Source organism: Cynocephalus volans, chromosome 1, assembly GCF_027409185.1.
Source record: "Cynocephalus volans isolate mCynVol1 chromosome 1, mCynVol1.pri, whole genome shotgun sequence".
Classification (NCBI taxonomy): Eukaryota; Metazoa; Chordata; class Mammalia; order Dermoptera; family Cynocephalidae; genus Cynocephalus; species Cynocephalus volans.
In genome coordinates this window covers 14,614,488-14,632,931 of record NC_084460.1, presented here as the reverse complement: position 1 = coordinate 14,632,931, position 18,444 = coordinate 14,614,488, and the positions used below count along the sequence as shown (strand labels likewise).

At 37.0% G+C, this 18,444-nt stretch overlaps 2 protein-coding genes across 4 annotated transcripts in view; one reads left to right on the top strand and one right to left on the bottom strand.

The window, feature by feature from the left end:
- Positions 1 to 2,602, bottom strand: part of ESF1 (ESF1 nucleolar pre-rRNA processing protein homolog) — a 61,524-nt gene extending 58,922 nt beyond the window's left edge. The window contains exons 1-2 of the mRNA XM_063100227.1: positions 2,543 to 2,602; positions 585 to 1,266 (exon numbers count right to left, since the gene is read on the bottom strand). Of these exons, the coding sequence (XP_062956297.1) occupies positions 585 to 1,224 (640 nt within the window). The 5' untranslated portion in view covers positions 1,225 to 1,266; positions 2,543 to 2,602. The remainder of the gene's footprint in view (positions 1 to 584; positions 1,267 to 2,542) is intronic.
- A 119-nt stretch (positions 2,603 to 2,721) lies between these two features.
- Positions 2,722 to 18,444, top strand: part of NDUFAF5 (NADH:ubiquinone oxidoreductase complex assembly factor 5) — a 28,742-nt gene continuing 13,019 nt past the window's right edge. Inside the window, exons 1-7 of one of the 3 annotated variants that reach the window (XM_063104773.1) lie at positions 2,722 to 2,960; positions 4,947 to 4,987; positions 7,627 to 7,690; positions 10,303 to 10,350; positions 11,781 to 11,884; positions 14,962 to 15,001; positions 17,645 to 17,842. In XM_063104773.1, coding sequence (XP_062960843.1) covers positions 2,739 to 2,960; positions 4,947 to 4,987; positions 7,627 to 7,690; positions 10,303 to 10,350; positions 11,781 to 11,884; positions 14,962 to 15,001; positions 17,645 to 17,842 — 717 coding nt within the window. In that variant the 5' untranslated portion in view covers positions 2,722 to 2,738. Of the gene's footprint in view, positions 2,973 to 4,946; positions 4,988 to 7,626; positions 7,691 to 10,302; positions 10,351 to 11,780; positions 11,885 to 14,961; positions 15,002 to 17,644; positions 17,843 to 18,444 lie in introns of those variants that run through there. The other 2 variants (XM_063104764.1, XM_063104780.1) reach the window with 2 other exon arrangements.

Sequence of the window (18,444 nt, the reverse complement as noted above, 5' to 3'; positions counted from 1 at the left end):
ACTCACCATGCCATGCATCCTGCAATGGGGTTCTGTCTGCCCAAGGGAAATGCATCTGTTGCTTCACTCAAAGGTGCTGTCCCCTCACCTAACTGTGTACTCTGGGAGCTCTATGTGTCCAAAGGGCATGCCCTTTTCTAATTTGCACAAAGGCATCATATAAGCTAGCAATAGCCCTGAGATGGGGGATCAGGAATCACTTATGTTCTATCTGCCACATACTAGTTACTAAGTTAACTGAATGAATATCCAACTCTACTTACCTTCTCAGACACATCTCTTCTTATCATGTGATAACATACAACACTTTATTTGGTTCAGAGAATATAGTTTTCACTAATGCCCACCACATATCAAAATCATTGTTTAAGATGCAAATTTTCATGTCTGTCTTCTGGCATCAAATCAAAAATTAATAATCATTGCATAATATTTTTTCTTTCATAACTTTATATTTCTAAATAAGCATTTGACTATTCCCATTATACTATGAAAATACTTATTAACATGTTTCCTTTTTTTAAAGGTTCAGTATAAAAATAAGTAATGCAACACCAAAGAATCCCTAATTCTTTCCAACCAACCTGATTGCATTTCTCTTCTTGTCTTAGAACACCCGACTTTGGGCAACTTCACAGTTTCAAAGTTGTCAGAGTCTACTGTCCTTAGTTTTCCTTTGGGAAAAGAGTTTGTACTATGCTGAACAAGTGTTTTCTCTTTTGTATTTTTTTGTATAAATTCTTCGCTATCCTTCTTGGGACTTATTTTTGAACCTATCTTCTTAGATTCACACAAGTTTTTCATTTTCTGAATACTTTCAGAATTATCTAAATCATTTTTATTTCCAGAATCCTTTTGATTAATGTTATTGGTTTCTTTCTTTTTCTCCTCAATCAAATTTTTTGAATTTGTTTCTTTTTTAGTCTGGGTTTTTTTCTTCTGTATTTTCTTTTGGTTCAATGCTTTGCTATCTTCATTGGAAAGATCAGAATCAGAATCCGAAAGGTCATAGAAACGTTTCAAGTCCTCTGTAGTGCTGTGGGTGATGGGGCGCCCTCTTTTGTCCACGGCATACTTCAATTTGAACTTTTTGTCATGAAACATGGCTCGAAATCTCTTGTCAATTTTGACTTTTCGTTCCTTTTCGGGCATTTCCCAAAATCTTGGGTCCTTTGCAACCCGCCTAAACCGCTGGTCACTCATTATTTCTTGTTTGGATGACATCTTTAAACGCCTTACTGAACAAACACTCGAAGAAACCAAATACTAAAAAATCAAACAGATGTAACAATAATGAAGAGTTAGTAATATAATTAATTTTTTTTTAAAAAAATCAATTTGCAATATTTCCTAAGTTAAGTGTACATAAAATGAAGGTAACAGTTTAATTTCATCTCCCAACTTATTCTGAGTCACATGCAGAGAAGTAAAAACATCAAAATAACCTCTTTCCATTACAGATCATTTGGAGAAATAAATTTAAGGCAAACCAAGCAGAATCCCAGGGATTTATAGAGGGGGAAGAACGTTTACTTGCACTCATATCTGTATGTGTTACAAATTAAAAGCTAATGTAATTAAAAGATTCCCAAGCCTCAGTTGGTATCATTTGTTTCTTCACATTCTGGCCCCATTCTGTTAGTCCTTACCTCTAATACTACTACCAACAGTCTTTAGTTCTACAAGGCTACTTTCCTAACTAAATAGACCAAAATCAATTCAGGTTTAGCTCGCAAAGTTCCCTCTTTAATTCTGACCATCCTTCAAGAACTTGGTAGTCTTTCTCCAGTTAGTAAATATCACTTTCTATAATTTACTTTATAAGTGACTAGAATGGGCTGATCCCCCAAAACAGAATATACATATATGTGTGTATAAATTAGTATCGTTCTCTTGTAAATAGTCCCTAACGGTTTAGCATCCCCGGATTTAAATTTTGCAAAGAGCCAAACCATTGATTATCAGGAGCAAACCTGGACTCATCAAACAAAGCGGCATTGCTTTATTTCAAAAGCAGCGCCTGACTATAAAGCTGTATTTTTCTTAGATTTGAAAACAACTTTTTGCACACTAAGCAGGAAAAATCAAAGGTCTTATTGATGCTTTTATACACTTTGGGTGTATGACAGCATTTAATCCTCTGAAGAGCCTTACGAAATAGATACCACCTCATTCAACTAGTAGAGGTAATGCATGTATGTGTTTAGAACGAAAGCACTCGATAAACGTCAGATATTCGAAAAGATGGGAAAGCGACCCGACTCATTCATCTCCGACGCACGCCCTCATCCCTGTAACACACCTCCCCTCTACCCACCCTCTAATGCAGGGAACACCAAGCTGGGCCAAAAACGAGGATCTCCTATCCACCACCCAAACCTCAGGGGGCAGCTAATGGGCTGAGGTCCTCCGTGAAGCGACCCTGAAAAGGACCGAGTAAGCCTGAAGAATGAGGCCGGCAGTCACGAATCCGAAACCGACCCTGTCAGAGATTGGTTCTACCCCTTCCAGAGCCCCTTTACTCGAACCCATCGCCACTCACCGTCCGGGATCCCTCTCCGGGCCTCACGAGGGACGCACACCCACAATCCTCTGCGTGACGCTCCGCCGTAATGGCACGCGAGCTGGGCCAAACTACTTCCACTCTTCCCTCTGAGGAGATCTCTGTGGAAGTTACCGCAGCCACGCCGGCGCATGCGCACTACAAAACGCGCCGGCGAGGGCTGTCGCCGCTGGGGATGCTGCGGCAGGCGGGGCTGTGGCGCCTGTGGCGGCGACCTGGGGCGGCGGGGGTCCCGGTGAAGAATCTTGGCCGCAGGGAGGTTGCCTCTCGTGTCTCTCTCCCTGGCGGCACCTCGCCCAGAACCCTGAATATCTTCGACCGGGATTTGAAGAGGAAACAGAAAAACTGGGCGGCCCGGCAGCCCGAGGCGATGAAGTTTGACTACCTGAAGGAGGAGGTGAGACCGCAGGTCAGCGGGGGAGGGCGGCGCCGAGCCTTGTCTTTGGGTCCGGGAGCTCAGGCTGGGTCTCGACCTCCCCCACCTCGCCGTGCGACCTTGAGCAGCAATCCTGCCTCTCTGGGCCTCTGCTAATCACGCAAGGGCAGGGCTTGGATGTTTGTAACGTGCTCTTCATCAGTCACGCATTCAGCAAATAGTGCTTGAGTTACAGCTATGTCGAGGGCAGAGCAAGGCGGCTGCTCTCGTGGGCTTTCATTTGGTAGGGAAGGAGGATAGCCTGGCAGTAGACCAATGTAATTTTAGTTAAAGAAGTAAGATGAGGGAAATAAAGTGAAGTGCTATAGTGACTGCGATGGTCAGGAAAGGGCTCTCGGGCAGACGACAGGATGGAGTATTAGCCCAACTGGGATCTGGAGGGGAAAGCTTCATAGGCAAGAGGAAAGACAAGTGCAAAGCCCCGGGGGCTGAAAGGACCTTGTGGAGGCTTCTAGGGAAGCTCCATCATGAAGTGAAGTGTGAGTGGGAGAGGAAGTCAGGAGGGCTCACGTCTGTAGGCTTACAGGGTAAGGACTTTGGATTTTCTTCTCTGTCTGCGCTGTCCATCCAGTATGGTAACCGCTGGCCACGTGTGGCTACTGAGCACTTGAAATGTGGCTAGTCCAGTTAAGATGAGTTTTAAGTGTAAATACATTTCAGTGGCTTAATATGAAAAAAGGATGTAAAATACCTCATTACTAGTTCTTATATTGCTTACATGTTGAAATGATATTTTTGAAAAACTGGGTTAAATAAAATGTTCAAATTAATTTCTCTTGTTTTTACTTTTTTAAAAAAAACGGCTACTAGAAAATTTAAAATTATACGTATGACTTTCATAATTTTTGGACAGCACTGATGTAGAGGAATGTGAGGCTCTTGAATGGTTTTAAGCAGTGGAGTGATATGATCTGATTTATGTTTTAGGAAAATCAAATTAAGGTCCCTGGTTTGTCTATGTTAGTTGAATAGACCTCTTCCTCTCTGCCCAGGAGGACTAAGGACTGAGGGTTTCTACTCTCAAGATGCACAGCTCAGGCCTCGGTAAAGGTTTCTTGAGGGCTGAAGCAAAATTGAAGTCAAGTATAGTGAGCTCTTTCAAGCCAATACAACATTTATTGAGCTCCTACTTTGAGCACAGCTCTGTGCAAGCACTGGCCTGATCAGATGATTGACAATGTGTCTGTTCTCAGGAATCCTCACATGAGACAACTGCTCAGAGGTTTGTAATGTCCATTACAGAGAAAAAGTCAACTATCAATCAATTTTCTGCATCCCATCTGTAAGGCACGGTGTACATACTACACTGATCCTACTGGTTTCCTCCTGAAGGGTTCATGATGGCATGTACTTAGAAGATGTGCATTGCTAGCCCCTCTTCTCCTAGAAGAGCACCTGGATTACAGATTGAGGCCTCACCAATGGGCAGGACTAGACTAAATGAGATAAAGTATATGCAGTCTTTTTGTAATAAACAAAAGGTATTCATATTAAGAATGACATGCAAAACAGACTGCTTTGGGAAAAGAATTCTGCTCTACCTCCTCGCTTGCCACTCTTCCCCCCAAAAAGCAAATACACCTATGTTCCAAAATTTCAAGTCCTAACAGCAACTCTGGGATGTTTATGTAGGGGATAAGTGGAATATGTGTGTATATATATAACTTAAGAATATTTAGTCTTGATGTCGTTAAATTGACTTCTGAAGTAATTTGCCTCAATTTTTTTCCTGGGATACTTTAATTTATTATGTTCCTATTCAGGATTTGAAAGAAAGTTGCTTTGGTAGAATAGAAAAAGTGTTAAAGGGAAGTATTTATCATACTTATCATGATGGTGAAACATAAGTAATCTATGAGCTTGCTGAATACTGGAAAAAGTGTTATTTCTCTGTTAAACCTACTCATCTTAACGTGTATACATCATTGTGTCTTATAATCCCTTCAGGTTGGAAGTCGGATCGCAGACCGTATATATGACATAGCCAGGTAAGTGATGGTTTATCATAATAAAATACAATCAACTTTTTTTTTTTTTTCTAAAAGATGACCAGTAAGGGGATCTTAACCCTTGACTTGGTGTTGTCAGCACCGTGCTCACCCAGTGAGCTAACCGGCCATCCCTATATGGAATCCGAACCCGTGGCCTTGGTGTTATCAGCACCACACTCTCCCGAGTGAGCCACAGGCCGGCCCTACAATCAACTTTTGAGTGGACATTCAGGAGATTAAATGCTGAGAGCGTGAAATCTGGATTGGCAGAATCTGGAGGAATTTATCACCAGGATTGGGGGTTTGAATCACTCTGTAGTTCTCTCCTTTTTCTCGTCTGGGAGAGCAAGTGTTCTTTTCTTCATTGTTGCCTTAAAAAAATAAATAAGTAAATAAATGGAAGCACAACTCGTACAACTCTCCAAGCCTGAGTAACTGATCCACCTGATTTAGCCAGAAGCCAGTAATGGAAAGATTGCACCAAAAGTGGAGATAAAGAATTGACTACATGTGAATTTTCAAGATTTACTAAACCTAGGTTTAAAAGTCTAGCAACATTAACAATAGTATCTTTAACCATCTATGTGAAGGAGAAAGTCCACCCGAATTTGTTCCCCAATTAGATTATATGAGACTTTGGCCATTGTATCTTAAGCATTGTTAATGGTAATAAGGGCTCTATGACAACTGTGTAGAGGCTGACTTGAGAAAAGAACACTTCCATTAAGTATTATTGAAACCTTCATGGATTCATTGCTCTATATGTTAGGCATAATGAAAGCCTTATAGGTTGAAGGTTTACAGCCATGTGGTGGAAACTAAAGTCAAATAATGTCTTTGCAGTAGAATTTACTCTGTGATATTAGCAAATCACTCTTTTTGTGCTCTTTGTTTAAAAGACAACCATTAAAGTAAACCAAGATGGGATAAATTTATTACATTTGCCTATAAAAAAGGGAATTTTGTAAAGTCACAAACTTTTACCATCATATATTAGATACATCCTTGCTCCTTAAAAGAGTCTTGTGATGAATTAATTTCATAAAGTTAAAAAAATACTTAGTTGTTGCGAATACTGCCCCCATTTCGTTTGTTTCATTTGTTCCATTATTTTAAAAATCTGAAAAATAGCTGCTGTAATAATTCACCTGGACTATAGGCCATTTGGGATTTAACAAGTGAAACCTTAAACTTTGCAAATGAGTTTGGATTTTACAATCTTTATTTATAGTACTGAGCAATACAGTCAAGTCTGTGGAGAGACCTATAATTATGGCTAACAGCATGTCTTAAACTAACATTAACTCTTTGGAATTAAATTATTAAAAATACTAGTCTAAATATCTTTGCATTAGTATTCTGTTATTAGAGAGAAGAATAGTTTATGTTGTCAACACTGATCTTTTGATTTTTAAAAGCTAGCCTCACAGATTATTAATTGTCTTATTTGTAGAATCTGAGGCTCACTTAATATTGTTATAGTCAGTGATTAATAATGACTAATAACTAACTTTTGTTGAACATCTGTACTGTGGTCAATGCACCATTTACATGCACTGTTTTATGTAGTTCTCATACCAACCCTGAGGGAGCAGTAGCTTTCATTTTATAGTTGGGGAAACTGAGATCCAGCCAGGTTAAATCACTTGTCTGTGGTCACAGGGCCAATAAATTGCAGGCCCAAAATTCTAACTCATGTGTCTCTCTGATTCCAGAGGCTGTGTACTTAACTGTACCATACTGCCTGTGTTTATAATCAAGACATAGGGCATTAGATAAATAAATAGTTATCTGTCACTAGCATTGTCCAACTGTGCACTGATATTTTATAATTTTGACATAGGTTTTTAACAGATATTGAAAAGGGACTGTTTTTATTCTAGTTTTTCAGGACAAAATGTTAGTAGTAGATAAAATTTTGAGTTTTCTTGTCATAAATTTTTCTTAAACCTATGGCCTACTATTAGATGTGTGTACTGATTTAGTATGACATGATATATTTAGAGAAGATAGCATAGAGGATAATAGTTCTGGTTCAGGATTCAAAGTGACTGAATTCAAGTTTTGACTGCTGCTTATCACTTGAAGTACCTGGGCTGGCTTAGGTCTGGATACTTAGCTCAGTACTTTGAACTTTTCAGTAAAAGTTAGCTATTATTTAATTTTGGGGTTTTTAAAAAATTTTAACATATTAATATTTCATGGTATTTCACCTGATGATTTCTAAATGTTCTGCTGCCTCAACAAATTTAAGAAATAGAGATAACTACTAAGTTCTTGACAAGTATGCCAGTTTATTTTCATGTTAATTTACATTAGCTTCATTCTTTAGCTGGATGTATTATTGAATTGAAGTACCTTTATTAAATCTGTTCTTCAAATCCACATCATGGGACTACCTTATGGGAAGCTGATTCATTAGGAGGTCCAGCAAATGGCTAGGTCAGGCAGACTTGCTCTATACAGTGTGCCCTCTGGTAGATACAGCTTGTAAGGCAAGGCAGAAAAGGCAGATGATATAACTTTCTGAAAGCTGTGTTCTCTAGAATGTTTTTACTGCATTTAAGAAAAATTCGTTCTTAGTTATTTTATGGACTATATGATTACAAAGCATAAATTCTGTGTCTGTTTTTTAGAGATTTCCCCCTTGCTTTGGACATTGGTTGTGGAAGAGGTTACATAGCACAACACTTGAATAAGGTATATTTATTCAATGGCTTAATTTATTTTGAGGAAAAAAATTGGCTAATTTTAAGGAAAGCCTTTTCTAATCAATTCATTTTGCATCATATTTACATTCCTATTATATCAGATGTGATTATGTATAATTTGTTTTTTTAAAGGAATAGAACCAATGGTTTTGTCCCCTCTTAAGTATTTTTTTCTTAAAGTATTTTCTTCTTTGAATTCATTTTATATAGTGTTCCTACTGATAGGTAATTTTTTTTAAATGTATATATGTTTCTCATTCCCACTTTATTCAAATGTTTTTGATAATTCACTATAAAAATAAGATTGCTATTCACATGGAAAATGTGATTAAGTTGATTTCTTTAGCCAGGAAAAATATTAATTTCATCAGTTGGTTAGAAATCTTTCTGTGTGATTAAATATAAGTAGCCTTTATTAATGCCCATACTATTTTATTTTGCATTTTCTAATTCAGACCATAAAGACATTCATTTGTTCTTTTAGCACCTATGTGCTAGACACAAAGATTGAGGTGGGATTTCTGTACTAATTAGATGAAAACATACCCTTGGGCAAGGGTGGGGAGGTGGAGGGTGAGGCTCCCAAAACAGTATTTTATTGATAATAATGACCAGAAGTGGTACAGTCATTAAAGTGCAACAGGAATTAAGGGAAAGAAAAAACCGGTAGGGGTTCATGTGGTCAAGGCTACTCAGAAGGCACAGAATCTGACCTGGGATTTTAAAGAATTTGTATTGGTGGTTCTAAGTATTGGAAGTCAGGGCATGGCAGGAGGAAAGACACAGAGGCAGAAGGCTGAACGGTGTGATACAATGACGTTTAAGGAAGATTAATTTGGGGATGGTATGCAGGAAAGATTGAAGAAGAGAGAGGATAGAGAAACAGACCACTTAGCAGGCTGTGATAAAGATGGTGCAGGCATGAAAGATAAAGGCTTCCCACTCATGTAGGGGCAGTGGATATAAATCATGGGATGTATGAGAGAGAATTCATAGGATCAACAGAACTTGATGACTGGTTGGATATGGTGGGTGAGGCAAAAACATTGCTATTCTACTTGCTCAGACCAAAAAGCATTCATTGATTCCTCTTTTGTCCTCCCCTCCCACATCAAATCCATCAGCAACTCTTATTTGGATTTCAAAATATATCCATAACTCTACCACTTCTTACCACCTTCACCATTACCATATTAGGCCAAGCTACCATCACCCCTTACCTAGATTATTGGAGTAGTTTTGTTATTGATCTCCCTGCTTCTGCCTTTGCTCCTGACAGTCTGTTCTCAGGGCAAAGTAGTTCTTTTAAAACAAAAGTCAAATCATTGTCAGTCCTCTGCTCAAAACTGTTGGCTTCTCTTCTAATTTAGTAATAATCTAGAGCCCTGGTCCATAAGGCCCTCAGTGATCTGGCTCTTCATCATGCCTCTGATCCTGTCAACTTTCTCTCTCACTTGCTGCTTTTCAGCAACCCTGGCCTCCTTGCCATCTCTCCAACAGGCCAGGATTTTACATGGCACTTGTTCTCTATGTTCATCCCTGGGATATCTGTTTGGCTTACTTCCTCACCTCTGTCAGATCTTTGCTCAAATTACTTCCCATTAAAGATCCTTTCCCTGACTGCTTTATAAAATAGTGCCCCCCACTCTCCACTGGCTAGTTGCTTTATGTTTCCATAGCATTTATTAGCCCCTGACGTGTATTTGTTTATCTGATGTCTGTTTTCTCTTACTGGACTGGCTCATTTTTGTTCACTACTAAATTCTTAGTACCTAGAACATACAGTGAAGATTTCTTAAATTACTATTGCATGAATAAGTGCAAGATATCTTTAAATTTATGATTTCAGTGACTGGTAAAAGTCAAGGGATGTGATGGGGCAAGGAGCAAAACATGATTCCTATTTCAGGTATGTTGAGTTTGAGCGGACGGTGATATATATTTGTGTTGATGTCTGGCAGGTAGTTGGAAATGTAGAACTGGAGTTGGGGTGTTGAGGTTAAGAGCATTGACTTGAAATCGGACAGACAGAGGTTAAAATTCAGCTCTGCCACCTGCTGTCTGTGTACCCTTGGACCAGTTACCCAATTTCTCCAGACCTCAGTTTCTGTAAAATGTGAGCAGTAATCCCTCATCAGGTTGGCAAGAGGATTAAATGAGACAGGTAAGTCTGGCAAAGTGAAGGCTATCATTCTTATTTGGAAGTCTCTGTCAGAGGTGACAGCTGAAGCCATAGGAATAGATAGCTCTCTGGGCAAGAATATAAAAAAGAACCTTCCGTAGTTGTATTTAGTAAACTTTTATTTTTTTTTAGTAAACTAAGAATGTTGGTTATTCACATTGTGTTCTCTAATTAAATACAGTTACATATATCAAATATAGGGTTAGCTGCATATATTTAAATCTGTGTAACTTAATATATGTTAATACAAGTATTTCTGTACCATACTGATGTTATGCAGAAAAATACCCTTATGAAGCTGAGAATTAATCTATAGTTAACAGTTTTTCCTATGAAATTTTCAACAGTTGTTTTGTTTTGTTACTGGGTTTATTTGTTTGTTTTTGTGTCATCTGTCAGCTTTAATTATTTCATTGCAGGAAACTATTGGAAAGTTTTTCCAAACAGACATTGCAGAAAATGCTTTGGTAGGTACCTTTTTAAACATTGTTGGTTTCTGATCTCCTGGTTTGATTTTTATTTCTTTATTTTTTATTTCCTTCAAAATGAAAATAGCTTTTTTTCTCATTATAAATATAACATATGAAGAAGAATTAAAGAATATGGGAAATACAGTAGTCCCTCTGTATCCATGGTTTCACCTTCTGCAGTTTGAGTTACCCACTGTCAACCGTGGTCTGAAAATATTAAGATATTTTGAGAGAGAGAGAGGCTATATCCACGTAACTTTTATTACAGTATATTGTTCTATTTAATTAATTGTTGTTGATCTCTTACTGTTCCTAATTTATAAATTAAACAGTATCAGGTATGTATGTAGTTATAGGAAAAAACATTGTACATATATACGAGGGGTCTTCAAAAAGCTTGTGGAAGATTTGCATCATCTTTTAATTCCCTTTTTCCACAAACTTTTGGAAGTACCTTCATGTAGTATTTGGTACCGTCTGCAGTTTCAGGCATCCACTAGGGGTCTTGGAACATATCCCCCCATGGATAAAGGAGAACTGCTGAATAAAGGAGAAAGGGAAAATCACTCCTAGTCCTACCACTCAGTGACATTTTGGTCTCTGCCTTTGCAGACCCTGCACACAATTTTGTATAAACAGTATTATGCTAACATTCCATGTTTTTTACAGAATGTTATTTTCTATCAATGAATATAATGTATGTGTATGTCTGTCAGTAGCATCTTTGTTAATGGATACAAAGTATTCCTATATATGAATATTCCATTGTTTATTTAGCTGAATTTGTATTGAAGAGCAGTCATATTACTAGTTTCTAAGTGACCAACACTGCAATGAACATATTTATAGGAAGCAACTTTGTGTGTTTGATTTATTTTTCTCTCTTGGTGTAAGTTCCTGGTGGTGGAATTTATGGATTCATTGATGTTCATTCTTAAATTTTTGATATACATCTCCAGACTGCCCTTAGAAAGACTGAACAACAATATTATATTATAGTAATTTTTTCTCCCTTTTTTTTGGCAACACTGAACCAATCCTGTTTGTCTTTGTCAGTCTGATAGGCAGATAGTAGAATCTCATTGTTATTTTCATTTGCGTTTCTTTGATTACTAGCACAGTCACATAGCTGTTGATGTCTTTTGGCTATTGGTTGGTATTTGACTATTGATGTTTCTTAACTTGTGAATTTTGTAAATAATTTTGTGACATGCTTACACATTATCCTTCATCTACTTTAGCCTCTACCTGTTCTTCCTCTTGGTGGTTTATAAGAACTTGTTTTTTAAGGATATTAATCCTTCATTATATATGTTGTTTTAAAAAACTGCCAAGTAAATATAAATTGACTTCAATTTAACAATCATTGTGCTAGTAATTGAGATTCTACATAAATGTGTTTTTGATCTTTTATTTTCTACCATTAGAAAAATTCCTTAGAAACGGAAATTCCTACTGTCAGTGTTTTAGCTGATGAAGAATTCCTGCCCTTCCGAGAAAACACGTTTGACCTGGTGGTTAGCAGTTTAAGGTTGGTAATCCATTTGTACTTCTAAAAAAATACATGTTATAATTAGATAATTTATGCCATAAAGTTTTACTATTACAAGGCAAATAGATAATATAATAAAAATAACTTTTTTAAAGCCACAAATCAGTTACCTTGGTTTATAAACTATAAAGAATTATTCTATGCTCTGTAGTGGACATAATATGATGTAGAACCTCAACTTATTATTTTTTTTTTTTCCAATTCCCATAATTTGCAGAAGCTCATTTGTGATAAAAGGTTTTTCTTCCCTGATATAACTTAGTATTCTGGAATTGCTATTGATGGGGGAGGAGTGTGAAAGAGTATTTTGGCTCCAGTATTCAAATGTTAGAGCACCCTTTTAAACTCATTCTAGCAAATGCAGGAAAGCTAGTATTTCCTTCAACTTTAATTCTTCTGCACAGAAATGTAGTCCTCAAGGGTCCCTTTGTGTTTTCTACCATGTCCCTCCACATTTATTACACAAACATGCCTTATAAATATTTATTGAATAGATTATAATATATAATCATGTATCACTTAACAACAGGGATACATTCTAAGAAATGCATCGTTAGGCAATTTTGTAGTTATGCGAACGTCATAGAGTGTACTTACACAAATCTAGATGGGTCTAGCCTACCACACGCCCAAGCTATATGGTATAGCCTATTGCTCCAACCACCGTTGTGTATGCAGTCCATCTTGACCACAACGTTGTTATGTGGCATGTGACTGTACGAGGCACTGAGCTAGATGCTTTGGGAGAATACAAAAATGAATTCAGACAGGGATTCTGCCCTCAAGGAACTCACACTCTAATAGAGAAAATAATATATTCTCTGTGGTATTATATTTCTTTGGTCTTATAGTCAAATATTTTCTTTCAAAGGTTAACATGCTCCCATGTTCAATTCAACCCTTTTGATAGCTGTTTTTAACCAATCATGGTTTGCCAGGACTTTGCTGTTTTTAACACTGAGAGTCCTATGTCCAAAGAAATGCCTCAGTCCGAGGCAAACTGAAAGAATTGGTCACCCTTGCTGTGTTCTTTAGTGAAATCGTGATTTCTTCCCTGCTTTTTTAGATGTGCTGAACAAATTAAGTAAGTACTCACATTCTGCCATGAAATGAAAAACATACAGAACCTTGGTCTAAGGGAAAGAGCCCTAGGCAGGGAGTCAGAACCTGAACTGTAACTTTAGCTCATCTATTTGTAAGTAACTAATTCTGTTGCTTTCCGTTTCCCCATAAGTATGATAGAGCTTATAATATGATCTCTTTAGTTTTTAAAGTATCTAATAATTGTTGGAAAGCATTAAGAAGATAAATGTAAGCTTAACACAATATGGTTTGAAATAGGTATTCAGTTCTGTCCAGCATAAGGGGGTGCCAACTCCACCAGGAAAATGTGACCATACTCTACGGGGACTGAGGATACGATTCTTGCTATCACACATAACCACACTCTGGGACAGAGAAAATATGATCAAAAGAAAATCAAGAGGTTTCTTTAGTATACGGAGCTCTTGGGTTTATTTTATTTCATCACCTTAAAAAATGTGGGATGAACTACACACCTGTTATAATGGCTAAAATCCAGAACACTGACACCAAATCTGCAAGAACTCTCATTCATTGCTGATGGGAATGCAAAATTATACGGGAACCTTGGAAGATAGTTTGGTGGTTTCCTACAAAACTAAGCATATTCTTACCATACAATCCAACAATCATGCCCCTTGGTCTTTAACCAAAGGAAATGAAAACTTATGTCTATACAAAAACCTGCACATGAATGTTTTTAGCAGATTTATTTGTATATATATATATTTTGTTTGTTTGTTTGTTTGTTTGGTGGTTGGCCAGTACAGGGATTGAACCCTGAACTCTGTTGTTATCAGCACCATGCTCTAACCAACTGAGCTAACTAGCCAGCCCCCTTTATTCATAATTAACAAAACTTGGAAGCAAACAAGATGTCCTGCGGTAGATGAATGGATAAACTGGTATATCTGCACAATGGAATATTATTTACTGCTAAAAAGAAATAAGCTGTCAAGCCATGAAAAGACATGCAGGAAACTTAAATGCATATTATTAAGTGAAAGAAGCTAATCTGAAAGGGCTACATATGTATGATTCCAATTGTATGGTATTCTGGAAAAGACAAAACCCTTGAGGCAGTAAAAAAGATCAGTGGTTGGCAGGGATTAGTGGAAAGAGAGGGATGAATAGGAGGAGCACAGGGGATTTTTAGGGCAGTGACACTACTCTGAATGATACTGTACTGGTGAATAGATGTTATTATACATTTGTCCAAAACCATAGAATGTACAACAGCAAGAGTAAGCCCTGATGTAAACTGTGGACTTTAGGGATAATGATTTGTCAGTGTAAGTTCATCACTTGTAACAAATGTCCCGCTCTGGTGGGGGATGTTCGTAATTGGCTGTGCATTGTGGAGTCAGGGGTATATGGGAAATCTCCTTCCTCTTAGTTTTGCTGTGAACCTAAAACTGCTCCCCCAAATAATAATAATAATAAAGTGTTAAAAATGAAGGAGGGATGTTATTTATCAGAAAACTCACTGAATCAAGCTTTTGATGAATAATACTGCTTTCTCTGGGAAAATTTAAGGTCTGCTGATGAATTTTATTTTTTTCTACAAAAGTAGGACTTAGAATACTATATTTTTCCAGCTTAATCATTTGATTTAATTAATGAGCTTCTTTAAAAATGTCTCAGGAATAGCACTGTTTAGATGAAATGCCCAAGTCAGAATGACTTTATTCAGTGATGAAGAATAATTAAACAGATAATTATATCAGATTTTTTTTATTTAAGTGAAGTGATATACTGACGTGGGGGATTTTTCTAGTGTGACAGGAGGAAGGTTTTCTCCTAGGAATATTTATTATTTTAAAACTTGTATGAAAACAATTAGTGAATTTTGATATGCAATTTCAAACTTCAAAATTAACATCTTTTTTTATGGATTATCATTATATTAGGGATAATTTTACTAATGAATTATACTAATTAAGATAAAACAAATAAGTGTTTTTATATTTTAGTTTGCACTGGGTAAATGACCTTCCTAGAGCACTTCAACAGGTGAGAAAACTTATGTTGATTCTACCTTCCTTCCTATGTTATTTTATTTATTATTAGAAACTTTTATGTTTCCTTTTTCACGAATTATTTACTTATACTTCTGACAATTGGAGAATGGAATCAAATTTTTAAAAAGTGTTTAATAATCTTCTGTGGGCCAAACCTGGTGCCCTTTAGCATATTAAGAAGTATATTGGGTGACTTTCCTCTCCCTGAGAATTTTAGAAATCTCATTGTAGTGATGTTTTAAATATTTATGAAAAACTTAGTAACTATGCGAAATAATATTGATACCATAAGACATTTTTATGTGGATTCCTTCTTATCGTTAATTGCCTTAACTTTTTGTATGTTGGAACCTACTTATTTATATTTGTTTCTTTTCTCATGCCTTAGAGGGTAGGTAAGATTTGGAATGGGAAGGCATTCCAGAATGCAGAATCACAGGATAGGTGGGGAGGTACAGTAGCCTCATCAGCATAAAGGAACGAAGAGGAAGCCTGTTTGGAGGGTTGGTATAGTGCAGGGAGATGGGGTATATTGGGACTGGATTTAGGAGGAGTAGGGTGCCAGGTTAAGGTTGGAGTTATTTCTTTATGTAATTCAGAGCCACTACAGAACATTGAAAAGGAAAGTGACATGATTAAAAAGCTGGTGTCCAGGATAAGTACCATATCTAAGCACTTACTATTTGTCAGTTACTGTGCTCTGTTTTATATGTGTGTTAAGTGACCCTGCTAGGTATATTCATTTTGCTCATTAGAAAAATGATGCCTGAAGAAGTTGGTTAAATTGAAGGGAGACTTTCAGTGGTCCAGGCATGAGATAAACTAAACCTAGGTGGCAATGATAGGAGTTAAAAGGGAGAGAGAGGTATTTAGGATTCTGGAGAGGAAGAATCAACAGTTTGGTGATTGGTTAGGTCTGACGGTCAAAGACGGGGAGAAGTCAAAGCTTACCTGAAAGTTTTAAGTCTGGATGCCTGGGGAATAATTAGTAAAAGTAGGAAAAAGAATGGTAATGATCAGATAAAGGGAAAAGAAAATGGTAATTAACAGAAATATGGTAATTGGAAATGGAAGTTGGTTTGAGAATAGATGTTTTGCAGGTGGGAGTTGGGGGTGGTAGTGATGAGTATGACAAGAGACACATGTCCACGGAATAGGCAGTTAAAGATGAATTTAGAGTTCTGGGAAGATGGCCAGGCTGAAGATAGAGACTGGAAAGTCATTCTTGTGAAATCCTGGTAGTTGATAAGCCATCTTAGGGAGAAAGGGGCTGCAGAGAGCTGAGGACTAAATTTTAGTATCTTGGTATGCTAGAGTTTAGTGACAAGAGAAAGAAGGCACATTAAAGGGGCACAAGGGAAGAAACCAAAGATTTTACAGATAGTTTGCTTATATACTTCTTTGTAATCGCTTCATGATATATTAAACATAAATTTAAGAGAATGCTTTAATTAGAAGAGCTATTATGATTTGGGTTCTGGTTTACTTCAGAATCCACCCTTTCTTGTAATGGTCCTCTTTGTTGAGAATAGAATCAAAACTAGTTACAGATTGTAGTCTAAGAGTCAGTGAGCAAACGTTTGTGATTCTGGAATTCAATCTGGCCACTATTTTGCTTAAGTTATTGATTAAAAGTTGTTTTAGTTTTAAGCTGGAAATAAGTAAATTTACTTCTTTTTAAAGAAAACTAATGTGTTACTGGATTAATGTTGTGAATCATAATGATTTCTCTACAGATTAGCTTTTTCTGCATTAGAAATCATCCCCAATTTAGTGGCTTAAAACAACTGTTTATTTAGCTCATGATTTTGTGGGTTGGCAATTTGGGCTGTATTTAGTTAGGGAATTCTTCTGGGTCTGGCTTGGCTCACCCATGTGTCTGTGATCAGCTGGCAGATTGTCTGGGAACTGGGCTGGTCTTGGATGGCCTCAGCTGGAACAGCCGGCTGGTCTCTGCTCCACATCTCTCGTCCTTCACCAGGATAGCTCTGGCTTATCCACAACATGGTGGCTGGGCAGGGTGCCAAGAGAGCAGGTGGAAGTATGCAAGGCCATTTGAGACTTAGACTTGAAACTGGCACACTTCATTTCTACTGCATTCTTTTGGACAAAGCAAGTCACAAGGCCAGCCCAGATTCAAGGAGCGAGGAAATAGACTCCATCTCTTGGTGGGAGTTGTTACAAAATGACATTTCAATGGGCACAGATTAGGGAGGATGGTGATTTTTGCAGTTCACCATACTTAAATTTTTTTTTTCTTTCAGTATTTTTCAGATTATAAAAGTAAGTCATATCTATTAGAAACTTTGAAAACAAGTACATATTCTAATACATGTTAATATTAGTGAATATACCAGGGCACTTCAAAAAGTTCATGGAAAAATAGAATTAAAAGATAATACAAATCTTTCCATGAACTTTTTGAAGTACGCTCATATTGTTCTGTCTTTACAACTGTATTATACAGCAATGACTTTCTGACAGTTGGTCATATTAGATGTTATTTATTAAATTTTCTGATTATTAATTTGAAAAAATAAGAATGGTAGTTATAAAATATTGATTTAGAACTATATTCTTTTAACATTTGTGTGTATAAAATTTTGAATAGTTTGTTGTCTTGTATTTATTACAGATTCATTATATTTTAAAACCAGATGGAGTGTTTGTTGGTGCAATGTTTGGAGGCGACACGCTCTATGAACTTCGGTGTTCATTACAGTTAGCAGAAACGGAAAGGGAAGGAGGATTTGCTCCACACGTTTCTCCTTTCACTGCCGTCAATGACCTAGGACACCTGCTTGGGAGAGCTGGTTTTAATACACTGACTGTGGTAACTATCAAGAGAGTTAAATAACCTATTAATTACACAGCTCAGAAACAACTTTTCATTTTAAAAATAGAAAATTAAATATTGATGGTTTTATGGAAAGGATTTGGCACTTTCTATCTCTCTTGCTCTCTTTTTAAGGAAAAGTTTTTGCTGACTATGTTTAGTTTGTATAAACACGTCTTATTTGACATAAAATAGGAATGTAAAATTTTTAGTATTTGTTACCTGAATAAATAGTTCAAAAAAATCTTTACCATAGTTAACAAGGAGACTAATTTCTAAACATAGTACTCCATCAGAATCTTTAAATCAAGGATTAGGTGAAATAATGGGAGTTAGAACATTACAGATAATAGAAAAAAGGGGAATATACAGGGGCATTAACAGGACTATCCCCACCACCATCCCTCAGTCAAAACAGTGCCAGTTGAGACAGACAGGAGAAAATATGCATTCTGAAGGCCTAGGGTTAGATCAAGTTTAGGGAAAGTAGGACAGGTGCTCTTCTCTCTCTTCTCTCTTATGGGTGGAGAGATCTGAAAAGAGGACCTGTAGGCAGTCAGCGCAAAAGAAACATGAAGTCAGCATGTACAGGGACAGGA